Source organism: Elgaria multicarinata, chromosome 5 (genome assembly GCF_023053635.1).
Source record: "Elgaria multicarinata webbii isolate HBS135686 ecotype San Diego chromosome 5, rElgMul1.1.pri, whole genome shotgun sequence".
Lineage (NCBI taxonomy): Eukaryota > Metazoa > Chordata > Lepidosauria > Squamata > Anguidae > Elgaria > Elgaria multicarinata.
In genome coordinates, this window is record NC_086175.1 from 63,783,485 (window position 1) to 63,806,250 (window position 22,766).

Below are 22,766 nucleotides of genomic sequence, written 5' to 3' on the forward strand. Positions count from 1 at the left end.
GGCCAACTTCATGCAAAGGTGACTCCCTTTCTCATTTAAGCATAACAAAGGAACTGGCTTTGAGATACATATTTCTACAAACTATGATGTTGTCCCACTTGAATGAAGACATATTCTAAGCCTTAAGTGTTGTTTAAATTAGCTTCATATTAGAATGTGTAGACATTTTATTTAAATGTCATGAAAAAATTAATTTAAAATTCTAAAAATGCTATTTGCTCAGTCAAATGTGGCTGTGTAACTATGTGTATGTATCTAGAAATTACCCCCTAGATTAGAGGTGGGGAACAGGTTTTTCATGGGTTGCCAAACTTCCTTACATTGAGCCCTCCGTGAGCTTGATGATATCAGTAGTCATGGCCCATTCAGGATGATGCTGGGCAGGCAATTGGGAGAAATGACACATTAAGAACAGGGAATATCCTTGTTATCTTCAATCTGGAATTGGAAATAATGGGATTCCACAATGTGCTATTTGCCCTCTTATTGGCAGGGGGAGTGGCATGCAGGGGGAACCCCTTGTTATTTCTGACCACAGGTTAGAGATAACAAGGAGATTCCTCTCGGCACTTCCTCTCCATGCTCCAGGCCAGAAAGTGGGACTTGGTGTGGGGAGTGAGCAGGGCCCATAGAAGAAACCTAAGCTTCTATGGGTCAGATAGGGAACATCTGAAGGTTGGAGGTTCCCCATCCCAACCCTAGACCATGCATTCATTCATTTAATTCACCATTACCATTGAGTAAGATAATGATTGTCATGAGTTATTTGCAATGAGTTATTTGGCTTACCTGCATAAAATGTATACACAGGAGTAAAGGAAGTCTAATGGTATTACATAATGTTCTTCTCTATTCCATTCATCTTTATGTGCAAAAAGTGTATTTGTATGTAAGATGCAATCCCACCTTTAAAGCCCTACATGGTTTGGGTCCAGGTTACCTGCGGGATCGCCTTCTCCTGTTCAATCTGTCCTGTACACTCAGGTCCTCTGGGGAGAATCTACTTCAGTCAGTCAAAGTTAGGCTGACAAGTATTACCCAGAGGACCTTCTCTTCTGCTGCTCCCGGACTGTGGAATTGCCTGCCGGGGAAGACTCATCAACTTAACAGTCTATTAGCATTCAAGAAAGCTATAAAGACTGGTCTCTTCCAGCAGGCCTATCCAGTGGAATTTTAAGATGTTTTAGAATGTTTTTAAATGTTTTGAGTTTTATGTATTTTATATTTACTGTTGTTCCCTGCCTCGATCAGAATGAAGAGGCGGATAAGAAATAAATTTGTTGTTGTTATTGTTGTTGTTATTGAAAATTGCATGGAAAACTGTTATTTGTACCTAGAAAAAATGCATTTGTGATTTTATTATCATTTTCTTATACATACTACCAACATATTTGTAATGATTAGAGTTAATCTATCATTCACTACATTTGATATGTTTATGTCTTTGAATAAATAATAAAAGACTTTGTCCAAAAAAATTCCTCTGATTTTCCCGTCTATCAACAACTACCTAAGTTGGTATGTAACCTGCAACTTTCCTCTGGCAGCTTACTATGACCTTCACAAGTTGATTGAAATGCAAACATTCTTTCCACAGGGAGGGTGAATTCCATGTCCATTTGGACTGCAGTTCTAGCCCACCACACAGCAGATTCTGATAGTCATGCTGTATTCTAATAAGCTATATAGGCCAGATTTGAAAGGTAACTGTATATAGCTGTCAGTGAAGTAATATAACCAGGCTACATTTAATTCACATACAATAAAATTATTTTTATTAATATTTATACTATTGTTCTTCTTAGAAAAGAAAGCATAACACAGGTATTATTGCTAGCTCGTTGCAATATGACTGAATATACAGCAAAAGTTACCCTATTATAGTATATAGTATATTTTTCATTCAAAAAACTAAGTACAAATATTTCGTACTTAGTCCTAGGAATGGGTGGGAAGTTCATTCACTACATTGTTTTTTTTAAAGACCTTATGAAAATTTGTAATAAGCAAAACTGACAGATTGGTTTATCCAAGCCCAGGGCTTTGAATGCTTTGCACTTAAAAGTCTGGGTTTGAATTCCTGTGTATTCAATCACATTTGTGATGCTGCATTAGGGTTCACCTCTTTTTTTTTTGACAGTGATAAGGCAGGCAAGTACACCTCTCTATGCTGTGTATAATTGCACCCATAGAATGTCACCAGTGCAGATGGGTGAGCATTTCATTTCATTTGTTTGTTTGATAGGAACTAAAAACATTTGTAGGTTTATTCATAAATTCGACGGAAAGAATTTGAGATACTTGAATGTAAGAGAAAGCAAAAGTGAGAGATTTATCAATCCTTACTCCATTCTAAGACAAAGAAGAAGAAGAAACAATCATATACAAATGCAAATGTTCATGTTGTTGTTGTTTTAAATTGCAGATTAATGCAGAAATGGGACAGTACAGACATATGGGTGAATACGTGTGAATGTGGTAAGTCCAATACAACTTGCATGGCCCTGTATACACACAACTGTATGATACAAAGATTACAATATGAGAATACTAGTACAATACCAAAGCTATTTGTGTAAAGAAAGGAAAGTGTAATCATGTGTTCTATAGTGTTCACTATTACAGTTCACGTATGTATTCAGGAAAATAGCAGGATGCTACCAGACAGGCAGAGTCCAATGGATGATGGCTGCTTCAACATTACAGGAACCATCTTTGTTTTGTTATATAATTTATGCAAGGGGGCCTGCTATTAATTTTGGAAGAGTCACTAACTCTAACAGACAGTTAAACAATAACTGACAGTCTTTTTTTAAAAGCTCACTGGGAAACCCTTTCTGTTAACTGTTCATCTTTTCTATTCACCAATGCATCTTTGTTAAGCAAACAACACTGTAGTCAGTTGTTAAAAGCAATTCTGAAAGCTGCATTATATTGAATAGAAATGTGAAAATTGCATGGCCCATTGCCCAACTAACATATTCAATCATCAAAATTAAAATATTTATTGGAGTAGGAAAATAACCTTGTGACCTTGTGCTAAATTAATAGACACAGTTTTGGGTGGGAAACTACATAGCTTTGAAAGCCTAGACATTACAGTCAGATGTAGAAAAGCTACACATTTAAATTCATTTTATTATTATAGCCCTCACTGGCGAATAACACCACTTTGCATGTATGAACACTCTGTAGAACTACCATCAAACAATTAAAATCCTTCATTTGGCAAAGTGATGCAAAGCATTCGCATCTAAATGGAATGGCTAGAAGGGAACAGATTTCATCCAATTCTTTCCTCTGGCTTAATAACACATCAAATTTGAAAGAAGATAGATAAATTGTATGGCACTGTTTCCAACAGAGGTGACTTGATTACTCGAATACACCTGCCTGGCTGCTCAATTTCCTAATATTGACTGCACACCTGTGTCTATAGAAAGCTAGTGTGAAGATTTACTTATTTGCTATATAAATATGTAAATAAACTTGTTATACCTTTTCTATAAAACAAATGGCTAAATTTGTATCCTGGCCAAGCTTTCACCAGTAATATCGTCTCAGTACACTTGGGATGAAAGCAGACAATGCTTCATTAGGGTATTTTTTTTATTCCTCTGGTTTCTAGCAAATAAACAAAATACTATGTAGATGCTATTGAATGCACCCCCATAAGACATTCTGTATTAGTATTTATTTTTCGAGACAGGACAACACCAGATCCATTTAATTCAGCTCTGAACAACCTGAAGTCAGATATGTCGAAGCCAAGTCCTGATCTGTGGACTTACCTGAATACACACTATATTTTCACATTCACATTTTTATGATATAATTTTAGATCATGATTAGAAGACTGAATAATACATAAAGGCCATGTATAATCCCAACTATTGATATTTTGTCTTTCCCTACGTTCCTAATGAGGGCAACCTGTCTTGCATCTAAACCCTGAATACGTGTGCCAGCAAATCTGCCTGCAGCACTGGAGTGAACATAGTTCCACCCTGAGAGCAGTACAATAGTTTGTAAGGGTGTTGAAGTGGTGCAGCAGTTGGTTTACTCCATCAAAAGCATGAGTTTGCTAACACAGCACATTTCCTTTCAGTTTATGAGGTTATTGATAGACAGATTATGTGAAATAAAATGCATAGAAGTTGACTCTTTATTTTTTTAAAGTCTGTAAGGACAATCCCAGACACCATGATGATAATCCAATAATTGATTCATGTTGCAAAATGAGGCAGTGTATTTCTGAATACCAGAGGCTGGGGACAAATGGGAAGTATAATCACCATCTTGCCCTTTTTTAAATTCCCTGATTGGCTGACTGGTAAGTTTAAGAAAAGGAGAGTTGAACTGGATAAATATTTCAAATCTATTTCTGGAGTATAAAGGATTGGATCCAAAGACAAAGAAGGTGTACATTCATTTATGAATGAGTCTTTTGCTAATGAAGAGCTGCTTCTCCTCCTGGTACATCTCCTTTCAATCCAATCCCAAATCTTCCTTCTTCACAGTGGTTACTCTTGACTGAAATGGCTGCCTCTTACTGTAGAATTATTTCAATTTCCATTAAAACAACTCTTTTCAGCAGAGTTCTGAACGATGGAATTTCATTTCTCTCCTCTATTTCTGCAGCAGAGATTGAACATTTCTACAAATTTCTTTCTAAACATCATACACAGATCTCCAAATAGTAGGAAGTACTTTGTTGAGATTTAATTGAAATGACTTCTAAGAAGCCAGGTTCATAAATAAGATGGTCATCCAGTAATGGGAAATTGGCTGAGATGGGGTAATACCCTAGAACCTGAAAGGCAGCTTTTAAGAATATAGGCTCTTTTTGAAAGCTAATTTGCAAATATCGGGGTGACATGGCTGGGATAACCAAGCAGATTAACAGTGATAGCTCAGCCCCTTGCCTCTGCCATCAACATTTAGATAACGTAGCAGAGAAGATCAGTTTCATTTCCACAGCAGTGAAAATAATTTATATTAGATTTATGCTTACTTTTCTTGATATCGTTTATTTCCCTCCTAATTCATTGGTTGCCATGGGTGCTCTTATGTAAAGTTTATGAAAAATATTTTTGGTAGCTAAAATCATTTTTAAAAAGTGTGACAAATGTTCAGAGTACCATATATACATTAATACATCCTCACAACATCCCTGTGAGGTAGGGGTTTTCTATTCACTGGTTTGACAAGTGAAATATTGAGCCAGAGACTAAGTGAATTGTTCCATTCTTTCACGTAGTACAATCCTTACTCACAGTGCAGAACACATTTCTTTCATCAACTTTTTATGGGAAATACCATTCTTGAAATAAGTCTGTACAAACCAGAAATAAGAACTGCATTTTTAATAGACAAGAACTTAACCCAACAAATCCAATTGCATTCTTTATTGAAAGTACAATTCCAGATAAGGCAGATTTTCCAGCGCCAGAGGTCTATCTGAAAGGTGGGAAGAGCCCTTCCCACCATATTTTTTTATTAAAGAGAAGATTTGAACTGTATGTGTTTTAGTGAAAAACTAATAAAAATTATGCATTTGGTCCTATTTGGTAGAAAAGAGTCTAAGTAGTAGGAAGGGGGGAATCTCCAGTTTCTTGCTACGTATTTATAGATTGTACATTCTAAAGAAATAAAAGCTAATTAGATTTTGCATGGGATGGCAGGTTGAAAATAAATATTTCTGAGTCACACATGTTTACTGAACAAAATAAATGTATGACAAACTGACAAGTTTAAACTGGTAATGTTATGGAAAAAAATGAGGCAACAAAAACCAAGATCTGTTTTTCCTTTAATGCTAAAGTAACACTGTATTTTTGATCCACTTGTTATTTTAATTTAAGGGCATTATTCAGAGCAAATCCTGTAGCACAAGATCTATGCAGCAAATCATGTAGCCCAAGATCTATACTGTACTGTATAGTGTTTCCTGTTTAATGACCATATACTGTGTTTTAGACAAGTTGGCATAGCACTGGGGACTCTCATTGTTAGTAGGGTTCTGTTAGTAGCAGTATTTGCAAACATACATGTTTGCCAGGAACAACTCACAATTTGTGCATAGTTGAGTCTTCGAAACTGAGCAAATTTGCTCTCAATGTCTCGCCAGCGCTTGCTGAGCTGTATCAGGGTTGGTTCCACTGCTTTTGCAGCCCCTTCCTTAGACAAGCGATCAGCTTGCCTCTGTACCGCATTCAGCTCTTCCTTCTTCTTCTCCAATTCACGATCAATTTCCTATTGAGCAAAACCAATACAGGGCCCAGGACAATTAGCTAACTAGGTAATCAACTCCTAAGAATTAGCAAAATACGTCTGTAGATTTTTTCCCCAATTTTATTGTTACAAACAAAGAAAAGCACACTTTTTTAAATTTTAGTTTACATTTAGACAGAAGAAACATAGGTGATTTGTGGGTCCTCTAGCTGATTATTTTTAAGATATTTAAGTGACTAGTATATGTTGGAAAGGTGGTCAAATTAGGCCAATGTATTAATTGTTTAATTCTGCCTAGCACAGTGTGATAGGGAACTGGAAAGATCACCGTAATGTACAGGAATCATATATTAAATACTCATAGTGACTGTCAGTAGCATAGCTAGAGGTTTGTTGTTCTTGTTGTTTGTTTTAATATTGCAGGGAATTCAACAGACAATGAAGCAAAAGAAGACGATGAAAAATAAATGAGGCAATTCTTTGACAACATGTAAGTAAATCTTTAGAATTTTGACAATGATTTATGAATATGTTCTGATGAAAATGAATGTGCTAACATGAAAAAGAGTTCATCCATATATCGATAAGTCATTTGCTCATCTGGAATAAAGATACAGAATCAATTAATTTTTTTCCTAAAAAACATTTGAAGTTTGTTAAAGACAGTACACTTGATATACACAAATAACATATCTTTTTGTTGCTTTTTATATTTCTTGCATGGTATATGATGTCATATTTACAAGGATAAAAAAATCTGATTAGACTAAATCTGTTTCTTTCATCATGAACTATATAAATTATTTAAATAAGAGTATTAATTATCAAGCTCCTACAATTCTATGTATTAATACAGTTATACATACAAAGAGACATACACATCTTTATATTTTCTTTCTACAACCAAAAGAAACATTGTTTTAAAAATAGTATTACCTTTAGCTTCTGTTCATCTTGGGGGTCTGGTAGACTTGCTAACTTTTTCTCAATGTCATCCAACCATGTCATTAGATCATCTGCCTGCCTCTTATACTGATACCACTGATGAGAAATTTCCAGAGCTTTTTTCCTTCTTTGAGACCTCAGATCCTGTTCACATTGCAGATATTATTAGAATTGCAATGAAAAGCTTACAATGTAAATGGTGGTACTATATGTAAACTTATGTATAATGGGTGGTACTAGTAGTAAAAATGGAGAATATATAAAGAACCATGAATGAAAAAGTACTTTATGATATGAATATATAAAGTTTGTCTATACTTCTGACTAAAGCCCAAGTATTATTTCTTTAAACAAGATATGAAGCACATAAATACCTCCTTTTCAAAAAGGGTTTAAAAAATAATGTTTAAGCAAGTATTTGCATTTTAAGTAAAAAGCTCAGTTTTAGAAGCACTGAAGAATTGCTGGAAACAGGCTTATGTCAATGTCACTGCAAATGTTTTTATTTGCGGATACAAAAGGTACTTCCGCACGTACAAAGTACTCCCTCCAGTTCTGCTGATTTCCCCTCCAGCTGCAATCTACTGTACTGCATCCTATGTCATGCTGAAGGGGCCCTGGTGCAGTGGGGAGGAAGGGGTGGGAAATCCCCACTCTGCAAATGGAACCACACTTGTGCTACACTTGATGCAACCCTATAGAAGAGTGAATGGTTCTTGACTATGAAATATCACTGAAACAGAAATTAGGCTGTACTGAATATAAAAATAAAAATTCTAGTTCATAATGATAGATCTAATTAACATTGATTATGGTTATTTCTGATTGCTTCCTCCAAACTGTATATTTTAATATTAAGAATAATGCGTACAATAAAAGATATATACTGTTACAACGGGGGGAAATGCATTCATTTTTGTAAAATAAAGCAGCAACCTGGTTTTATTGTTGTATAAACTTTACAGATAAATTAAACATAACTTCTATTCCTATCAATTTAATTTTTAAAGTATGTGACTCCATATGCTTAAACTACTCAATGTTCAACTTAGCTTTATCTGTAAAGGTTGAATGCTTTTATTGAGTCACCAAAAATAAAAATAAAATCACCCACTCAACTCCTCATAAAGACTGTCTGAAACAATTTGATCAATAAGATGGATCTGAATGCCATTTTTCTATAATTAAAGACAATATATTACATCTTTGCATAAAACATAAGCAAAACATCTGAATTATAATGTACACAGTTTCCACAATGGAAGGCAGTTTAGATTGCAATCCTGTACTACTTACCTGACTGTAAGCCCCATTAAATTCAATGGGATATAGTTCTGAGTAGATATGTATAGCATCGCACAGTTAATTTCTAAAAAGAATGTACTGAGAAACAAAAATAGCTGTTCTTTCACTGAACTCATGAGAAGTGTCAAGAATTCTAGCAGATAGAAATGTCCTATTATTTACAAATTTGCTAAAATGAATTTTAGGATACTGCGTATTCCTTAGAAGATAGTGAAAAATAGCGGTTTCCAATTAGAAATGTTTCAGTAGCATTGTCTATTCACCACTCCCATTTATTAAAATGGAACTTGTTGGATTAAAGATGGAGATGTAACCTCATTCATTCCATGTCAAAATGAATAACAATGTAGTGTTCTCTTCTAACAATTACAAACAAGCTAGAGTGTTCTGACTACACCACACAAGAACTGGAATGGTATGGTCATCCTCTAAGCTCAAACTACATGTTACTTTAAAGACACAGCTAGAAGCTACATCTCCCCTTTGCTCAGAGGTAAGCACAGAAGACTCAGTTCAGCTCAGGACTCTAGCGTGGGGGAATCTAGATTACCCCACCCTTATATCTGCAATTTGCATTGCCAAAAAAAGATAAATTGATATTAATGGATCCTTTTTTGACAATGTAAATTGAAGATGTGGAAGACCTGATCCATGCTAGGACTACAGAAATATCACACACACACACACACACACACACACACACACACACAGGTCTTGATCGAGTCACCTGTGTTTACTATGGAGTATGGGAAAATATTTAGCTTGATCCTAAACTAATGGCATTGGTAATCTGGATTAACAAAGCGGCATAACCATTACATATTAATAGTTTATATCAGGGAAACTGAGTAAATTCCTTTCATGACACATTTTGCAAATAGAGGCTAAGGTTTTATAGGATTAATTATAATTGTGACCTTTAAGGTTTTCCATAAATTTCTTTCTCTGATGATTTTTCAAGGGGTATTTATAGTTGTGTCTCCATAGAACAGGCCCCTCTGTACTCTGTATGGTCTGAATGAGAGAAGTAGCAGGATGACTACATGTTAAAATTGCAGTAGCAGGGCCAAATGTATACATATTCACCAAACAAAAAAGTGCTTCCTCTCCCAAGGTTTTACTTATTTATTTATATATAGAGAACCTGCTAATAAAAGGTGAGCATCAGATATGTCTTTAAAGAGACACCAATAGCTCTCCTTTATTTAAAACCCACTGTGAAAGGTACTCGAAGCCATGCCTACATGAAGGAGGTAGAAATGTGAAAGGAATAGGCCTTGTGCTAGCATCTTATTGGCTGTGCCTGCTTCTCAATGGTTAAAATGGGATTAGAGAACCTAAATTGAGGGGAAATGTATAGAGTCTCTGAACTTCCTTCTACCCACAAGCTCCAACATGTAGAAAAGAAGGCTGAAATCCATGGTATCCTCTACCTTGAGAGCATTGTGCTTTGTCTGCAACAAGTGTTGCTTAGTTTTTATTTCCTCTCTTTTCCTTTCATCTGAGATTGTTTGGTGAAGCACATCTCCTCGTTGAAGCAGTTCTTTTACAGTACCCTCATTATCTTCACTCTGTTGTTTTTTTAAAAAAGAACAGTCATTAATTTAATCAACATTTTTCTCAACCTGTTTCTAGACCTTAAAAAAAACCTTATACTATTACTACTACTTCTACTAACAAAATAACAACAAACGACTACCAGTGTTTTTGTTGTTATTTTCATCTTCATCCTTTATACAATACCATAAATGTGCAAATTTCTTTACAACACGGGCAAGTAGAAGGTAGATCAGGATCTACTGGTAGACCTCTGGGCGATTTCAAGTTGATCTCTAAGGGTTTCTGATTTCTAATATTTTAATGAGAGCAAGGTAAATTGAAAGGGGGTGGAAAGCTCTGTCATGGCTGGCTTTGTGCTAATTGCTTCTCTTCAGCCTCAGTGTCCCTCATCTGTAAAATAGGAATACTATTTGCTTATGAGCAGGTCTCTAATTAGCTGTGCTGGCCAGGTTTAGAGTGGCATTTAGAAACTTTGATCTGTGGTACCTCAATATATAGTTCAAAGTAGTTAATTTATAATAGATAATAGACTCTGCTTCTGAGTCACCATTTTGTGATTGGCTCTAGTTGGTAGAACTCAGCATTCTAGTAAAAACAAAACAGATCCTGGAAGTCTAAAGTTTGTTCACCCTTTCCTTATAGAGTAGTAACAAAAAGTGTAGAGGGAGGGGAGAAAGGAGGGAAGAATAAACAATGGAGGAATAGGATTTAATCTTATTTATACCTACTTAGGTAAATTTTCAGCAGAAGCTGAGGTTTAAGGAATTGTGCCAAACTTTTCATAAAAACAGTTGATCTGAGGAGAATTTTTTAATCTAACATAGTTGTAACTTACAGTTACAAATTAGGACACGGAATAACGGGCTCAAGTTAAAGGAAGCCAGATTCTGGCTGGACATCAGGAAAAACTTCCTAACTGTTAGAGCAGTGTGACGGTGGAATCAGTTACCTAGGGAGGTTGTGGGCGCTCCCACACTAGAGGCATTCAAGAGGCAGCTGGACAACCATCAGTCAGGGATGCTTTAGGGTGGATTCCTGCATTGAGCAGGGGGTTGGACTCGATGGCCTTGTAGGCCCCTTCCAACTCTGCTATTCTATGATTCTATGATTCTAGATGGCAAAATAGGTTAAGTAATCAGATGCTTAGATGCATCTAGGTCTCTAGCTCGTAAAAGTGCTTAATCTCATCCAAATGTGCTGCAAAAAAAAAAAAAAAGCTAGGTGTCTGCTTCTCAGTGGAATGTTTATAAAGTACCCTCCATTGAGATTTTCCACATTTGATATGCTTCAGAATTAAAAATTGATAGGTTGGATAATGGTTTCAAACTCTTCAACACCACAATAAAAGTGCCAATGGAAAGAAGCAGTGGAAGTAGCAATGTAGGTGATTTTGAAATAATTAACTTTGGGGATTCAGCTGGAACTAGGCATTGTGTGGCTGGTATACAAGCAATAGAGAGTGTTATTGTGCTTCAAAAGAGAATGAGGTGCCAAAATAGGAACTAGATCTGAATCACACTTCTTTGAACAGAGTCCCCCAAAGTCTGGTACCTTTTAAGAGGGATATTACAGAAGAAATGGTTACTGAGAAAGTATAAGGTTTATACTGTAAGGGATAGGAAAGTTCAAGAAAAATATAGAGGATAGGAGGGATAGGGACAGGAAATACTGGAGGAAATTTCACCCACTAACATGCTCTCAAAGCATAAGAGTGCTATAAAGCAATAACAACGTGTACATAGAAGGCAAGCAAACTGAAAAGATTCTGCTATGTGGGCAGAGTTCACTCCATGTTTGAGGCAAGCATTTCTTAAGCAAACACTTTTAAAGGAAAGGCCAGAAAAATGTGCAAATTTGGCATTATTAAGAAACACACATTTTCATTATTTATTTATTTTTGAAGAGATGATTCAAAGAATGAAGCCACAAAGTTTTCACTATATTTGAGGCTGGAGACTAAATCATTCATGAAGGTATCAAAGATTTCAGCAGAAAGTGCAGTTATCAGATTCTGCTGTTTGAAGTAATTATTTGCCTCCCTCTTGGTTTATATACACAAATTCAGTTTAGGAATATAAGTTGTTATGAGTACAAATATAACTGCACCTTTCTCCCTACATCTACATGTCTGAAACCATGCACAACTTTTGAAGATTCTTTGTACCTCTGACATTGAAGTTAGAATTCAGCATCAGGTTAAATGACAGATTTCTAGGTAGATCCAGCACAAATATTTCTTGTACTGAAAAAAACAACCTACTGCACAGATAAACAACACATGGGATTGCTTATGACCAGGTATTTAATTAGCTCTGCTTGCCAGGTTTAGAGTGGAGTGTTAGAATCTTTGATCTGTAATACTTCAATATATAGTTCATAATAGTTAATTTATAATAGATAATTAACTCTTGGAGACCTTGACTGTGGCCCACTATGGGTGCCCAAGCCCATAAGACTGAGGCTCAGCTATTTGATGGACTAAGGTAAACAGGATTGTAACAGGGAGGAGGTACATGATAATGACCTTTCCCGCACACTGTCCTCCCCATGTAAATCCTGCTCCTCCTAGCCTTCTAAACATCTCTTTGGTGGGCTTGCCACAGCACACTGAGATGCACAGGGATAGTAATCTCCATGTAATTTCCCCAAAACAGCCAGCACCATTCTGGCTGTTTTAGATAAGTACTTATAAAGAAGAAGAATTAAAAAATTGCTTTACATAAGGTAACCTTGAAATATATTGCTAAAACACTATAATGTCAGAGATAGAAACACTAAATTTAGCTCTACAATTCAGCACGACAATTGTATAACAGCTCAAGAGAATGTGTGTAAACTGTTTAAAGAGTCAAATGCAAACACCGGGGTTTCTAATTTCTGCTCCAGCATTTATTCATTTCCATTCCTAGTTCATTCATGCCTCCATCACAACCAATTTACCATATCTTTATTGAAGTCTTCCTCTTTCAGATTCACCCCCTGCTGAATTTCAGCCTCCAGTGGTTCAAGCAATTTTTGTATATCGAAGTTAAACTGCTCCAGTTCCTTCAAAGGAATGAGAGGCTAAAAAAAAAAAAAAAAAAGTGGAAAAAAGGGAAAGGAATGAAAGATTGTTAATTTTACAATACATACTTCTCTTTTACAGACATAAACCAAAGTGACATATCTTCTTTGCCCCCCAGCTGTTAAATTAATTACTCACACATTTTTAGTATTTCACAAAATAGCTTATATGTAAGAAAACTAATGATGCTACCTTACTTGATCAGTCTTTATTTATGGTTCTAGCAATTTGTGTTATAAAAAGAACTTCATCAGCTATATAAAAATATCATAAATAATAAAATGAAAAATAGTATTTTAAAACTATATAAAAGCTACAATAAGTTAAAAGCCAAAATTGCATAAGATGTCAATCAATATAAACATATTTACCCTTTTCTCAACTTCTGTACCAACTACTGTACCAACAAAACAAACATGCTTAATGGATATATTTTGGGGCTGGAATGGTAGCACTTAGAGATGAACTTAATAAATGTTTAGTAGTGGAAGTGTACGAAGTGCATCTAATGCACTGTAATTTTTTAAAATAAAAAACACAACCCTGGCATTTTGATTAAACTTGGTACTTAAGAAATCTGTCACACGTTGAGAAGCAACCTTTCTACTGTCTTCAGCCATCTTCCACAGTATATTTTGTTTTTATACTCTGAACAACTGTGCTTTTATAAAACATGGCAAAATATTGAGAATACAAAGAAACATATTAAATTCTGAATATTTTTATAACATGATATTATAAATATACCACTTTTAAAGAGAAAGAGAGGATAGAGAGAGAGAAAGATCAGCTGTGTTTTAAAAAAGCAATATAGGGATTTAGAAAGCTTTGGAAGAAGGCTTAGTTACTGATTTATGTAAATTACAACACTTATAATACTGCCTTCAATTTAGAATCTTAGAGTGACTAAGATCTGCTTATGATTTGCAATAAGCCAGATTCTACTTGTTTTCCTTTAGGCACCACATGGGGAAATATTAATATACAAGTGTGTACTTACAATGTAATATAAAGTCTTAAGTGCATTCTAAGCCCTAGCTGTAAAATGATCAAATTATTACATATTAAAGTTTCTTTTTTGTAAACTTTAATCATACTTGTTTGATGTGGTGCATTCATTTGTAAACAAAAAAAATGAGATAAAAATTTAGCTTATTGATATTGTCTACTTCAAAGATTTCCAGGTAATAGACATAAAACTATCTAAAAAATGCAATAGCATCAGCCAATTCTTTCTGCAACTTAAATCAGAATGAGTTATTCAAATAGGTGACAATGAAATAGGTTCATGCAGGTGTTAAGACTCATAACTAGCAAACATGCAATTTAGGGATAGAATAGATCAAAAGCCCATCTAGTCCACTCCACTGCTGTAAACACATATTCAGTTCTCCACAGGTCAATCTATTTACATTGGCTTGCATCCTAACTTCTGTTTATGAAATGGGACTTTCCTCCCTTGTTCTTCCCAGTAAGTTCTGGAAAATATGTTCCCCTGAAACAGAATGGCTTCTGGCAACCATATTGTAGAGAGTTGCTCAGAGAGCAAATTGGTCAAGAATAGTAGAGAAGATCTGACAAAAGCTACTTGCTGGTTCTGATTTACTCCACTTGCCTATTTTGACTTTATCACTGATGCTTAATGAATGTTTAATTGTGGAAGTGGGGATGGGTTGCACAAATATCCACTAAGTACAATGGAAAACAGATGTGCTTTGAGATATGCTCTGCTGCTCCCCTCCCCAGCAGTCGCAGAAAAGCTGATCCTAAGGGTCAGGGGCACACAGGCATAGCATGGTAAAGAGGGCTACAGATTAAGTGGGGAGCCAGGAGAAATTGTATACTCCCTTGTGTAAGCACAGAAGGGCCCATGCAAGACTCTTTTGGATCCAAGCCATTAAAACTAGGGACGCTGAGGCAGCTTAACTAAGCCTGGCTCAAAACTGAATCCTGGGGCTCAAAAAGACAATTCCAACATCCAAACATTCCTAAGATCAAAATCTGAGTGGTCAGCAGAGGAAATCCCACAAATGTGCTGCCACCATCATGCTCCCACAACCCCAGAATCACCAAAGCTATTCTCCTACTTGGTGGATTACCAGGGCAGATGAGGATTGGCAGGGGTGGTGAAATCTCTCTCTGCCCCCCTCCCCAATTAGCTTGGAATTTCCCCCAGGATTTCTCCAATTAGCTTGGAATATACAATTCCAATGCAATCAGCTTGGATTTCCCCTGGGATTTCTCAATTTCTCTCAAACCATGTAAAGCCTCAGAATGTTCCTCCCATCACAAATTGAAAAAATGAAAATGTATTTTAAAACATCAGAGACAGGAATCAAACCAGGAAGGTATGAAAGTAGTGATGCAGGAGAATAACTAAATTGTAGCAAAGTTAAATGAATACTCTAAACGATTTTTTCAGATGATGGACAAATAAACTATGCCTGAATCACTTTTCTTGGAGTGTATCCGAAAACTGTTAAACAGAGAAAGATAAAGTTCTTGGGCTAACTGACAAATTAAAATGTAACATGTCAGACAATATACAACTAAATGTTCTTAAGCAACTCAAACGTGAAACACATAATCTATCAAAAATGAAATCCTTTACCAGAGGATTGAAAGGTAGCCAGAATATTGCCAACTTTAAAAAGGGATGTAGGGAGAAGACAGGAAATCACATCCCTGCAATTTCATTCCAGTAAATTGGTGGGTAGAACAACATGCATTTCTGAGGGCATGGCTAGACCTACCTAGTCTAGCATGAAGGAGGGGGGAGGATCTCACGATATGGTTAGCGCGAGATCTCCCCCTCTGTCTACACGTGGCACGCGACGTCCAAGAAGGAAGAGGATGTCATGCCTGCCATTTTTTTTAAAAGGAGAAGGAGCGCACAAGTGCTCGAACGGAAAATGTAAGTTTTTTTTTAAAAAAATCCCCGCTCCCCCCACCCCACCCCGATGGGCACAGAGCTCCCGAGGAGCTCTGTTCCCCATGCCCAGCTCTCGGCTCCTCGCGGTAACTTGCAAGGAGCCGGGACAACCCATGACACCCGGCCACATGTTCCGCGGTCTCGGGATCATCCCGAGATCGCAGAAAAAGCAGGCGAAAAGGGTACAGTGATATCCTGGGCCAAGGGAGGGATCATCCCTCCCTGCTCCCAGGATCCCCTGTGAGTCATGTAAAAGAAACTGAGAAAGTAACTGCATGGCTTCTATAAAAGAAAGTCCTGTCTCATTCTCACCAACCCTTTAGAATTCTTTGAGAGTGTCAACAAATACATTGGAAGGAGTAATCCAACAGACATTGTATACTTGGAGTTATAAAACCCTTTTGACAAAACCCTAATCAAATGCTCTTAGATTAGCTTAGTAATCATGGGATAAAAGGATAGTCCGTCTTATGGATCAGTAACTGAGTGATTAAGAAGCATTGGGAAATAAGAAGAGGGGTCCTCAAAAGGTTCTATATTGATATCACTGCTATATTAATTTTTGTGAACTGCCCAGGGAGCTTCGGCTATTGGGTGGTATAAAAATGCAAAATATAAATAAATAAATTAGGAAAATATTTTTTAGTCATGGGCAAGTAGTGGGGCATGCTTAGTGATGACATCAAATCATTCAGGCTAATGAAAAGGTAAAAGGATATCTCCAAACTGGGTGAATGGCTAGCAGAATGAGAAATGAGTAAATGTAAGTAAATAAGCAAATGTAAGGAAGTATAAAGTGATGCACCCCGGAGCAGAAAATTATACGTTCTCATATACTGATGGGGTCTGAGCTGGCTGTAACTAACCAGGAAAGATATTTTGACATTGTAGTGGGCACCTCAATAATAAGATCAGTAAAAGGCTGTGGTGATAAAAGTAAATCCCATTATCAGAGATCATTACGAAAGGAGCTGAACATAAATGGGCAAGAATTATATATAAATTATATAAATCCATCATGCAGAATACCTTGTACAGTTCTGTGTACGGGAGACTGGGAAAAATCATGGCCTGACGTTAAGTATAAGCTGTAATGACTAAGTGGAATTTCTACGCTCCAAAGATACTTAGTACAAAGCAGTGTCTGGGAGGAAAACAATGGAGGAATGACCTTGTCCTTATATCCTGCTTGTGAGCTTCTTAGCTCCACCTGTCCGGCAGTAAGGGGAACAGAATACTAGACTAGATGCATTCTAGGTCTGATCCAGCAGGACTCTTACGTTCTTATCCCAAGAAAACCCAATGAAAAAACTGCTCACAGATATGCAAGCCTGATATTAAATAACAAGAGGAAAGGAATGTAAAACAATACAAAAATGCATCCCCAATTTTTAAATACTGTTGTCATGAGATCTATGAAATAGTTAGGATCTCCCTAAATAATCAAACAATCAACCTCCAGACACACTGATTCAGAGCTAATAGGGTATAATTAAGGATGAGAAGGTAGCACTGCTGTGAGGGATATCCTTGTTTCTGAGTTGTTGTTGTTGTTGTTGTTGTTGTTGTTGTTGTTGTTGTTGTTGTTGTTTTAAAGGGACTGGATGCAGTGGTTTTGTGAACAAACAACCAGCAGAGCTAATTGTTAAGTAAATGTTCTTAAAATGCTGGTGTTATGAAAAAGGGAGAGTCTGCTGTTCTTTAGTACATTTCTCAAACTAGAAGTGGATGCAGGCTTAGTGCCAGCATATGGTACGTTCAGTCAAATGCCACGGCCTTGGAACTCCAGCAGGACTTACTGCCCCTGACGCCAGTCCAGGTCTGCCCAGATTGCGATGTTTGGTTGGTTTTTAAAAACAATGTTGATTTCTGTCACAATAAGGCCACAAATGTAGTCATGTTTAAACATTACATAATACAAATAAAACTTCACCAAGCAGTAACTGTGAATCCTTGATAAATAAATTCTACCCAGTGTTTTATTTCAATTTCCAAAGAAAAGCTTGGTTGAAGGAAGCCCAGTTCAGATTACATTCAGATATGACTGAGATTAAGTGAAGGAAAAAAATAAGGGGAAAAAATAAGCTAGATCTATGATATCATGTGAATGTGTCTGTGGTCATTGCCAGCTTAAGCAAAAAGGATTTTCATGGCTAAATGCAGACTTTGGCACCTGAGAGAGAAAATTCACTTCACATCCATAGCTTGTAAAACTATTTTAAATAACTGAATTTTCTACCCTTACATCACTTATTCAGACCTAGAAATCTACAATATACTGATCATTTTTGAAAAGAGGGAAAGAATGCAATATTTTCCTTTTCATACACAACTAGTGGCCTAAATTGTATTTTGCTAATCTCTATACAAGATACAAACTAGTACAGCTGGTGTGGTGTGACAAAGTTTGTTTGGTGAACAAATATAATTTTTCAGAATGCTCCAAACTGAGGTGCCCTTCACACATTACCTTTAGATATACATACAACAATGTTTTTGTGACCAACAGTGCAATTCCATACATGTCTACTTCAAAATAATTCTGTTTGAATTCTGTGGGGCTTACTCCAAGGTAAGTGGGCACAGAATTGCAGCCTTACTGTAAATTATTACATTTGAATACAAACATGTATCATACAGGTATATTAGTCAGGAAACCAAATAGGCTGATTCTACGCCAGCGTTATGTTTTTGCTACATAAGGCGTGAAAAGACCCTGTTGTTTTTTTAAAACACACACACACACACGCAAACCCCTACAACATTAGAACTATGCTTTGTGTTTATCATTAACTTTGCCTGTGTACATCAACGTGTAGATAACATAAACAGGTTATTGACTGAATCACTCAAAAAGTCATTCCACATCCCAATGTTTTTCTGTGGTGATATGGAATTTGTAATCATCAGGACAGTGTTCCCACACATCTTTATCTCTTTAGAATATCCTTAGTCATTTGTAATTTGTTAATCTCAACAGATCAACATGAAACTAACAAATAAGTTCCTGCATATAAACACCAGTGTGGATTTGTATTAAATAACATGCTGGTTAGGATAGCCATGTGCAAGTTTCTTCATATATCCTCTCTTTTGGAATAGCAGCATGCCTTCCAGTGCTAGAGATATGGATTCCGTCTTTTATTTTTTGTTTCTTGGTAGGTTTATTATTTTATTTATGACCTAGCAGAAGCAGCAATAATAATAATAATAATAATAATAATAATAGGAGATTTGCTTCTAGAAAAGCTTTATTTCGCATGTACATGTAGCTCCATACAGAAGCATTTCTTCCTACCTTTTCACTTTTAATTCTTTCTGAAATGGCTGCAAATCGTTGGTTGAGCTCTGTCAGTTTAGGCTCTATTACTTTCTTGCAGTAATCTCCACGGTTTGTCATCAAGTCTACTCCCTGGTCACGGACAGAGTCCACCATTGGACGCATATCATTCAGCTCAGTCTTTAAGCGCTACAGTCCATGAGTAAGAGACAGGGCTTGAAGTTAGTAATAAACGCAGGAAGAAAAAGAGAGAAAGAGAGAGTGTGCAAAGGAATAAGGAGCAAAACCATAAAGTAAACTTTAGACATATGCCTGTGTCTAAGCATATAGTTGTGTGCAGTTCTGGATAATCCATGACTAGCTTTTTATACTTTCAAGCTGATAGAGGCAGTAAGACAAAGGATGAATATGCACTTAATTAAACACATAGGGAAAGTGTCCTTGAGAACAAATTGCAGTGTTTTTCCTCTACTGCTTCTTTAAACAATACAATCCTCAGCTGAAGAAACAGTATGGTCAGAATAGTGGTGCCTTCTTCTGGCACCTGATACTTACATTGCTTTATATCATGTAATGGAAGATGATGATGATGATGATGAGATGATGATTACTATTATGTAACATACTGGGAGTACTCCTTGTTTGTATTAAAATGAACCCCAGTGGCCTAAAAAAATGTTTAGCCAACCATGAAAGAAGAAGAATGGATTTGGAGATAAATACTGGGGTGGGGGGAACCTTGGTTTAACCGAACAGAGAGGTTCGTAAAATTAAAAGTGTATCCTGATACATACGCATATCTGTAATATATTAATGCATGAATCAGTTATACACATATTAACACCACTTTAACTGTATGCATACTAAAGGTATGAGGAATATTTTGTTAAATTCAGAGTTATGATTTTATACATTGATAGAAAGATTCCGTTACAGACATGTTCAATTTTGGAAAATTTCAGGTTGGTGACAAACCACTGTCGGTTAGCCTCTCTCCCATTATATAATATGGCCTGTCTTGTAGGATTACTGAGCTAATTAATGTGGAGTTCTTTGCATACTTAGGAACTGAACTACATCAAATGTTGTGTACTAAAAGTATATACATTAGCAGTACCCAGAATATATTTTCCAGAAGAGGAAGGAAAAAACTCCCCCAGCTTCCTTAAAAGGTTTGAAATATGCTAGTAATTCTCTGTAGTTCCAATGCTCTAAAATAGCTTTTCTTCACATTATGTTCCATGGCATTATGGTGATACTAAAGAAGGAAAACAAACTTGGATTTTGCATTGGCGTATTATTTTTAGTTATTTGAAAAACCTAAAGAAGTACCGTAAGCATCTCAGGCTCAATCCAGAAAGCAACGACAAAAAGCACTTCTCATCAGTGCACATTTGCTACAAGAAAATCTCTTAAGAGAGCCAATTGCATTAGGGTCCCAAACTGGGAACATTTGTAGCAGGTCTTGGGTATCTTACTACCCTGGTAGCTTGCAAGTAACAGGAACTAATGGTTTCACCTAAGCTGGAATGGTACTATACCTCTAGCCCAGTAACAAGCAGGAGGGCCCCATTTGAAGCTGCTGATCCTGGCTTGACTCTTTAGTCTGAGGAATTTGTTGGTCAAAAGTGAAGCCAACTGCTTTACCTGTTTTGTCAACTGTGAACCATTCACCGGCTGCAGGCCACCAGCCCTAACAATATTGCCATAGGAATTATTTTGTGCAATAAAATATCAGGCTTTATTGAAGATAATACTTTATATCATATATTGATAGAGTTGTTCCAGATGAATTCATTTTAATCCGTCTGAAATCAAAGTGGAAACCATGTACAGAATTTCTGGTTCTGAAAATGTTTGTGTTTGAAATTGTAGTTTTACTTCAGTAACTAAGGTCTTTATCCATCATGAACATCTGTCTCTATATTATATGGGTTGGATTCAGGATCTGCCTTCCATGGACAGAAGATCTCCACTCACAGAAATTGTCTTTGCCTAGTTTTCAGTGTGTGTGTGTGTGTGTGTGTGTGTGTGTGTTTCTATCCTTCTCCATAGGTTACCCCATTCACCAGAGTCCTCCAAACCTCTGTGTAGCATTTTCAGGTGGCTGGAGCGGCTGCCATAGAGAGGAGAGAGAAGGGAAGTCTACTTTTGTCAGCCCTAAATCTGGATCCAACCCTATGTCTATAGCTCTCTAAATCCCAGTGTTTGCTGATGGGCTGCCTTCAAGTTAGTCATGATGGCTTTATATTATTTGCAGTATCAGAGGTAACATGTCTCTGAACACCAGCTGCTAGGGAACACTAGTGGGAGGGTGCTACTGCATCCATGTCCAACTTATGGATGTCCCATAGCACCTGGTTGGCCACTGTGGGAACAGCCATGTTACATTTTTGTCTGATGCAGCATGGCTGTTCTTAAGTTAACAATACCAATGTAATGAATCATTGTTTGTTGCTATCTGTGCTTCTAAAATTCTGTGAAAGGCCTGAATTCAATTAATTTCTCCATAACAAAATGGAATCATGCATGCATGTGTGTGTGTGTGTGCACATGAATATAAGATGCCATTAAAGTATTCTGAAACAGCAATAAACTTTGCTGCTGCCTTGTTCCCACTTGGGATTCTGTTGACTCCTCTGGGCGATCACTCAGGCAATGAGGCACAATGTGGGACAGGCAGCTAAAACATGTCTGAGAATTGATATGATTTCAGAACTATGGACAAGGAGCAACTGGCAGTGGGTTATAGTCAGGTTCCACTCCCTCAGGTGCTATGTCTAACTTGAGTGTCATTTTTTGCTAGAAAGGCAGGTTACAAACCAAACCAACAAGGGCGTTAAATGGCTAGCTGACTTTTCCTGTGGGCATTGGCTTCCCCTGGAAAGTGAAGGGTTGGAGAGATGAGGAGCCCTTTGGAGATTGTTCTGCAAGGTCTCATTGTTCACTAGAGGAGTGAGGTCCATTCCAATCAGGGGGCAGTGGCACCTTGTGGGGTGAAATGGATAGGATATGATGTCAGAAGCAGTGTGTCCCTGTTCAGAAGGACCAGGGACTAGTTCTGGTGTCTTCTCTGTGTCACTGTGATGGGAGACTTCAGTCTCCAATGGCTCCTGATCCTGGTTTATACACTAATACCTGGGGCAATTATTAAGGAAATAGAACTACTCTCTGGGTTTATGAGAATGTACATATGAAAAGCTTTTTCTTCTATATGAAAAGCAGGATAGAAAAAAGATGGGTACTGTCATGGAGAGACTTCTGGAGCCCTGAATCCATCTTCACATGCCCGCCACCCTTATCCTTACTAAAAGACATTCTCTCTTCAGGGGATTTGTTGCTGGAACTTAGGGAGCATTTGCATTTCTTAAAAAACTGGGCCCTTGATCCATACCAACTGAAGCCAGTGCACATACAATAAATATAATTTTAGGTTTGCTTATTAT

The 22,766-nt window shown here is 36.8% G+C and overlaps 1 protein-coding gene across 4 annotated transcripts in view; it reads right to left on the reverse strand.

Moving 5' to 3' along the window:
• Positions 1 to 22,766, reverse strand: part of DMD (dystrophin) — a 1,279,927-nt gene that overhangs the window by 661,502 nt on the left and 595,659 nt on the right. For all 4 annotated transcript variants that reach the window (XM_063126497.1, XM_063126496.1, XM_063126495.1 and 1 more), the window contains exons 37-41: positions 19,339 to 19,509; positions 12,985 to 13,107; positions 9,918 to 10,055; positions 7,171 to 7,323; positions 6,073 to 6,255 (exon numbers count right to left, since the gene is read on the reverse strand). In XM_063126497.1, the coding sequence (XP_062982567.1) occupies positions 6,073 to 6,255; positions 7,171 to 7,323; positions 9,918 to 10,055; positions 12,985 to 13,107; positions 19,339 to 19,509 (768 nt within the window). The remainder of the gene's footprint in view (positions 1 to 6,072; positions 6,256 to 7,170; positions 7,324 to 9,917; positions 10,056 to 12,984; positions 13,108 to 19,338; positions 19,510 to 22,766) is intronic.